At 40.4% G+C, this 7,839-nt stretch overlaps 1 protein-coding gene across 1 annotated transcript; it reads left to right on the top strand.

The window, feature by feature from the left end:
• The first annotated feature begins 454 nt into the window (after positions 1–454).
• On the top strand, positions 455–5,572 carry LOC116383098 (very long-chain acyl-CoA synthetase-like). Its single transcript, XM_031846671.1, has 4 exons — positions 455–1,129; positions 2,701–2,910; positions 3,015–3,173; positions 5,162–5,572. Exons 1-4 carry the CDS (start codon positions 646–648, stop codon positions 5,335–5,337), a joined length of 1,029 nt encoding a protein of 342 aa, XP_031702531.1. The 5' UTR covers positions 455–645; the 3' UTR covers positions 5,338–5,572.
• The last annotated feature ends 2,267 nt before the right edge of the window (positions 5,573–7,839 follow it).

Below are 7,839 nucleotides of genomic sequence, written 5' to 3'. Positions count from 1 at the left end.
TACCGGTGGCAGAAAGTACCATTCACTCAAGTACTGTACTTGAGAATGTCCATGTTATGCCACTCCTACTCCACTACAAGTCAGAGGAAGAAATACTACTACTTTCCGATACTAAATCTATTCGACAGCTTGAGTTAAGAGTTAGATTGAGTTCACACAAAACCAGTGGTTCCTAATCCTTGTTTGGCTTGTGGCCCTCTACATACCAATCGTGTGAGTGTTGGGCCTGGGTCATATGTCTGTGAGTTGTTGGATATTTGTGTGTGGCAAAATCTGACTGTTGCTGCTTTAATCATGTCTCAGCTCCATTTGTCTTGTGACCCGCAGGAGGGAGTCTGACGAATGACTGCACGAACACACAGTGCTGCAGGAAACACAATGGGGCTCATTTACAATCTTTATGTCGTCAAGTTTGAACACAGCGACACACGCCGCTGCTGAGCAATTTCCCCTTCAATCATTCGTATTATTCAAATATTTGACCTTTTCCATGAAGTGAACCTACTTTTTTGAGAAAATGCCCCGCCCCACTGAACACAATCCTTATTGGCACAACGCTCCCCATTTTGCAGCCCGGAGCTGCAATGTTGGTTTTTCTTTTTCTTTTCTTTTTTTACACAACCCGTGGCTCTTAAGGGAGAAAACATGATGTTGGTCTATTTGATTTCAGTCGTTTTAGCAAGTGTTCTCATCATACCGGTGGCGCTCAGAACTTTGTCCCCGTATCTTTGGATGGATGTTCTGTATTTCGGGGATCTGCTGCGGATTTTGGTGAAGTTTGTGTCAAGGCGAAGACGGAGACCTCTCTTCTTTGTTTTGGACCGTTTCTTGGAGCAGACCGCTTCGCAACCAGACAAGATCTTTATTGCGTTTGAAAATGAAAGCTACTCGTACACGTACACGGACAAAAGGAGCAACAAAACAGCCGACGCGCTGCGGTCTCACCCGGGGTACGAAGCCGGGGACACCGTGGCACTTTTCATGGGGAACGAGCCCGCCTTCATGTTCACATGGCTGGCCCTGGCTAAATTAGGCTCTCCCGTGGCTCTTCTCAATCACAACATCCGCACCAAGTCTCTGCTGCACTGCTTTAACTGCTGCAAGGCCAAAGTGTTGATCGCGGCCCCAGGTATGCATCCGCGTAAATGAGCGAAGCTTTGCTTTAAGGCAGCAAGGCCTGCTCTTTTACAAGCCGTACATTCAGGTTGGACGTTCGCATTTTAAACGACTGTGAAACAAAATCATATAGTTTGTGGTTGCAGCTATTTTGACCTCAGTCATGCCTAAAGGTTCGAGCTGTTTTTTTATTTTTAAAGAAGTTAGAAGTGTTGGCCCTCATGGGGTTTGCAACCTGAAGTGCAGAAATAAATATACAAATTCAAATGCTTATGGAATGCCGTACAGTTTTTGTTTCAATTAAACTTTTGTTTAGGGAAGTATTGTTTCATCACACTGGGCCGAGTGTTTGGTACAGTTGATATTTCATCAGAGATGAAAAGGGATTTGGGTTTTTATCCTGAATGCACCCCCTCCCACAATGATGTAACCCTGTCATGTGGAGGGGAACGCACTTGACCTCATTATTAAACAGTGATTGCGTGCTGCAATCATCGTCGTCATCATCATATACTGTATAACATATATGATGATCATCATCATCATCATATTTACACTCTCGCCTGTCGTGGTTAATTCCACTATAGCCTTCTCACGTATTACAGAAATGTAGTATTTAATCAGACACCTGAATATTTCTTCGACCAAGTACAACACACATGCAACAGACATAACCATCACACAAGGAGTGCCAGCTCAGGTCACTTGACACCTCCAACCCCAAGAACACACCTCCTCAATCGCACAGTGATTCAATAACAGCTTGGAACTCACTACCTCCTCTGTAACTTATACAAGTAACAAACTGTCATTTAAAAAACAACTAAAAGCTCACCTAAGGCCACTGACTATTTTTCCTAGAACTCCATTGTCTTTGTAGACTCCTGATCCTTCTCTGAAGAAGTTAGGGATGCATAATGTATATGGTTGGTCCTGATACTATACATCCTAGTCTCTGACTGTACTTTGTATCTGACAGTACTATTTTAACTATTCTGACTGTACTGTTTTAACTCTTTGTTTTACGTCATGTATTGTATCTATTGTGTTTTGTCCTTTCTGTGGACCCCAGGAGGATTAGCGGGCGCCAAGGCCTCGGCTAATGGGGATCCAGTTAATAAACAATCTGATTGTAAATTTATTTTATATCTGACTGAAGTTTAAATTTCAAGCCTCTGTGAAAAATATAGACACGTTTTTTTTTCGAGATAATATAGAGAATTTCACTCAGTGGTTTGACGAGACTTTTTTCAGGGGTCTCAACATTTGCCTTTGTGGGTCCTGGGACAGCTTTCAACTGAGTCAGGGAAGAAAACCATATTATTGTTCTCAACATACTGCAGCCACATCGTCTTTATCTCCTGAACTAATCCCCGAAGTTCACCGTCTTCCATCTTCTCAGTGACTGTTATCCACACTTACAACTCAAAGTGAACGCCAAGCTTGCAAGGGTTTGGTTGGCTTTAATCATATTAGTTTTTGTTTGTAAAGTTGCATATTCCACTGCCAGTAGTGGGCCAATATCTGCATATTAACCTGAAACTATAGTTTTAGTGGTAATGATTGTCCTGTATCCTTTTCCAGAGCTGAAGGAAGCGGTGGAGGATGTGCTGCCCTCACTGAAGGAGCAGGGCGTCACCGTCCTCCTGATGACCAAACACTGTGACACACCTGGGATCGAGAGCTTCTCCGATAAAGTGGACGAGGCATCAGACGCTTCGCTCCCTCGATCCCTCAGATCACACATCACATTCAAAAGTCCTGCAGTTTATATTTACACCTCTGGAACTACAGGTAGGGTTTGTCCTTCAGTCTCATGTGATAATCAGTTCCCACGACGAACGTGTTAGTTCTTCTGTTGTCAAGGTTTGTGCCGTTTGTGTCTTGTTGTATTCCAGGTCTCCCAAAGGCGGCTGTGGTCAATCAGAACCGCCTCTTAACCGCTCTGGCTGTTCTATCTTCAAACGGTGTAACGTCCAGTGATATCATCTACCTCAACCTGCCTCTGTACCACACAGCTGGATTCATTATAGGCTTTATCGGCGCCATTGAGACAGGTGAGACGAGCTAAGAACAGAGTGTAAATCAAATACGACTTTGTGAGGGCTGTGTGAAATTCCTTTCAGACAAATGAATACTCACTTTACTGAGCTAACATGGAGTTTTTAGGTTGTTTTACATTTAAGGCTTGCTGTACAAAAACTCTATAATTATTTTATTTCAGGCCAAACTGTTTCAAATTCAGACTGCAGAAAGGGTTAAAAATCGGCACCAAAGGCTTTGCCAAGGTTCAATATCCGTCCTCGAGTTCACCAAGTTGACCCCAAAGGGCTCCAACTGCAAGCCAGTGATTTTTATTTTTAATGCAAGCTGAATATCAAACTATCCATCCTAGTGTGAAAGCAAACAGGTCACAGGTGCAACATTGTTGTACCATAAAGCAAACAAAGCTTAAAATGGTTTGAGTCTTAAACCAAAAAACAAACTGTCACTAAAAGAGGTTGTGCGTGCAGACAGTGGCCGTCGCAGGAAATACGAGAAGAGAAGCGATGGATGATTTATGGCAGATCCAGGTTCAGTTTGTCGTCATACATCATTGACATAATCAGTGTCCTAAGAAAACCATGGGTCTCTACTTCTTAAGCTCAATAAACCATTTCAAAATGCCATTGGATTAGTAGAAGAACGTGTCGTCACAAAGCTGTTGTTATTAGCTCTTGAAAAGTTGACGTTTTGGAGATGCATGGTTTTCGAAGAACAACCACGACAGTTAACATACAATGATTCATTGTTTTGACAAGGATTTGATCCCTCACTGGCTTCCCACCTGCGATCCCTGACTAGGTATAGAGGAATCACTTGTTATTATGCAGATTTGAGACACATGGCACTCTGTTACAAGACCCCTATAGGATTCTCACCAGCAACCTAAATATGAGGCTACAGTGCTGCAAAATTGTAAACCGAATTGAACTCGTTTCAACACTGATCCACTGATCAAAGTGATGCCCCTGATCCTCCTCCTCCTCCCGTTGTTTTTTCTGTCCCTGTGGGAAACTAAATGAAAGAGTCCTTTGTCGCTGTGAACTGGTAATCTGAACAGAGCTTGGTCAACCACAACCAGATTACCTCTAATTTCTAACTACTTCTTTCTAAATAGGCTAAAGTTCACATCCCTATATGTCTGGGTTAGCAGCCTGAGTTACACACATCTTAGGAGATATCCAACATCGCTGCAGAACAATCACCGTCCTTAATAAATTGATAAATTACATACAGTTTAATATTGTTGGCATGAGTGTTTTGGAAATGTTCAAGCTTAACATAAAGTACAGCAATTCATCTTTAATTCTGAGGTTCTGAGGTCTTTGCTCTGGCTTCCTGTCAAACAAAGAATTGACTTTAAAATCCTGCTGTTGGTTTACAAAGCACTGAATGGTTTAGGGCCAAAATATATCTCTGATCTGCTGCTACCTCATGAACCATCCCGACCCCTTAGGTCGTCTGGGACCGGTCTACTTTCTGTTCCCAGAGTCAGAACTAAACATGGAGAAGCAGCGTTCAGTTTTTCTGCTCCACATATCTGGAACAAAGTCCCAGAAAGCTGCAGGTCTGCTGAGACCCTCAGCTCCTTTAAATCAAGATTGAAGACTTTTCTGTTTGCTGCTGCCTTTAATTGAACCAGATTCAATTAATATATTAATCAATTTCCTGCATTTCTGCATTTTACTACTGTATTTTATTTCTTACACTGCTTTTTTAATGTTATAATGACTGTTTTTAATGTTTCAATGAATGTTCTTAATTGTTTTTAAATCTCATTTTCTTTTGCCTTATGTTTTAATGCTTTTAATGGTTTTATGTGAAGCACTTTGAATTACCTTGTTGTTGAAATGTGCTATGCAAATAAACTTGCCTTGCCATGCCTTGCCTTTAATGCAAGTCAAAATACAGTGCAGAAAAATGGATCTGAATCAACTGTCATCCCATTTTTATGCTGATTAGCTCATAATCAAATTTTCTTTTTTGCTGTCTTATTGTGAAGGGTCAACTATCATTCTGAAGAGGAAGTTCTCTGCCTCTCAGTTTTGGGACGACTGCAGGAAATACAGTGTGACTGTTGTGCAGTACATAGGAGAGGTGATGCGCTACCTCTGCAGTACACCGAAGGTAAATTTTTTATTGTTGTTCTCGTTTTTTTACTTCGTCAGGGCGACATAGTACAAACAGGTGACAAATAGACGGACAAAGATGTCACGAAATATTCAGGGATCAACACAAGACGTATGAAAAAGACATCATCATTTAAACATGGTTCAGGTTTTTAGTTGTTTTTTTGAGTGGGAGTATTGCCTGTGTTTGTGTGCATATATCAAAGTGGGTTGTATAAGTTTGTCATGTATTCATATTTAAATAACAGGTATGTTTCAGGAGGAGGAGGAGAGAGAAATAAATAAATAGATCGGTAAATAAATGGTAATAATATTCATAAGTTAGTTTAATACGTACATAAATAAATAATAACAATAACAAACAAAATAAATAACAATAATAATAATAGTAAAGAGAATTGATTAAATAAATCAATGATAGTAAGGGCTTCAGTGCAGCCCGGAAGGCAGCCGGAGAGGGCTAACAGAGTCCACTCCTTTTATAAAATGATTTTCACTGTTCTCAGCCTTTTACATAGTGTTGCTGCCGCCACGCAGAGCTCAGAACTGCAAAACTAAGCAGCGTTACAATGTTTCAGCATTGGTTAAGTAGGAACAATATTTGTTTTGGAGATTTTGAAGACTGATAGTAGTATTCTGTAACTATTTTAAGTTGCCCTTTAGTTTTCTTTATGCCTCTAAGTATAAGTCATTCCATGTTGAAAAGCCTCTGCAGCAGTGTCTTGATCATGTGACAGTTGATCACATGACACTGGTTTAGGTGTCATCTGAAACCTAAACCACTGGCATTCCTCTAGGGCTGGCAGGAGGTAAAGGTCTCCCTCCCTCTTAATCAGGGACAAATAGAAAATGCTTTCAAAGGAACATACAGTATTTGTGGGACAGAATGTACAATTTAAGGGACGATTAAAATTGATATAATTGCAGTTTTAGTCATCTGTGGTTGTGACGGAGCTGTCATAATGTCATAAGTAAACTGTCGTACCTGATGTCTCATATTTGATATATCGTATGCTGACGGATTGATAATATTGGTCCGGCCCCATTGTTAATTACCATGTATCTCTTAATTAAATGCCAGTTTTTCATTTAGTAGAGTGATTGCAAGGCAAACAAGCCCACATAAGATCTTTGGCATGGCACTGTAGAACCATGCCTCCTCTCTTCCGTCTTAGTGTAAAACTCCTTTCAATAGAGACAGCTGCTGAGACAGAGTACTGTGAACCGGCTGCAGCAAGCTGCCACTGAGACACATCCAGTCAGAGATAACTTTCCAAATCAGTACATTCCCACAGCGCCGCATAGCTGGCTTACAAAAATAGAAATCGTTAAATCTCAACTATCGGGTTACAGCAGGGGTGTCAAACTCATCTTTATTTATTCCCGGGCCACATCAGCGTCACGGTCGCCCTCAAAGGGCCGGTTGTAAATGTAAGACGGTCTAAATGTAACTACTCCCTAACAAATTGGTAAATAACTGTCTCTGCATTTGATTATTGTTTATTCAAGTGTAAAAATATTGTACATGCAGTTATATAAATGTAAAAATATATTTAAGCACATTTCTGTTATTATAACTTAAATCCTTTTAATTTAGGGTTAAGAAACTCACATTACTCTATCAAAGATCAAACTATTAAAGAAAATATCAAAGACAAATATCAAACACAAGTTATTATAATAACTTTGTTCAATGCTTAAAATCCTTTCAAGGGTGCGTTTGCACAATCTCACGTGAAGTATTTCATGTGTTGTAAAGCCACGTTTAAAGTAGTCTTCAATGTACTCACAATACATTCCATGTCAAATGTACAGTAACCAGCCAAAGAGCTGCTTCTATGACTGTGTGTTTAAGTATCTCATAACTTCGACTTTCTATCTCAGAATTATGACTTTCTATCATAGTTATGACTTTCTATCTCATAATGTCGACTATGGGGATATTTTTATTATCAAGTCTAACTTTTAATTGTTATTTTATTAGGGCCCGAGCAACCGACAACGTCGGGCCGCGAACGCCCTATTGAAACTGTTAGAATTATTATTATTTTTATTTATTTTTTAAACTTTTTTTTATCTTTTTGCTGGCGGATTCGCGGGCCACATAAAATGACGTGGCGGGCCGGCCCGCGGGCCTTGAGTTTGAGACCCCTGGGTTACAGCCTTCTACGTCATTATGTGTAAGGGGTTTGAACAGCATGAAACACTATGCATGCATGTCAATATCATGCTAACCTTGTGCTAATATGATAAACTGACATTTTTCAAGTAGCATTGCATACTTTTCATATCACTCAAAGATGTATCTGCTGTATTTAGGAGAACTGTACACATTCTGCCTACATGTATGGCCATTCAGAGTATCTAATTGCATCACATGAAGTGCAGTCTCGATTTACCGTTTGACCTCGAGTCAGAAGAGGGGCCTGTCTGTATCTGGTCACCACTAGGAATAGATGCTGGCCTTAATTTAGGAAGACCATATCAAATGTAACGGTAAAAAATTTTCTAACATGTATCTGCACAGTCTCTGTAAGAGGAAAGCGCCCGC

Source organism: Anarrhichthys ocellatus, unplaced genomic scaffold, assembly GCF_004355925.1.
Source record: "Anarrhichthys ocellatus isolate YVR2014 unplaced genomic scaffold, GSC_Weel_1.0 scaffold6, whole genome shotgun sequence".
Classification (NCBI taxonomy): Eukaryota; Metazoa; Chordata; class Actinopteri; order Perciformes; family Anarhichadidae; genus Anarrhichthys; species Anarrhichthys ocellatus.
Note: the sequence above shows the minus strand (reverse complement) of the source record. Positions and strands in the feature narration are given on the sequence as shown.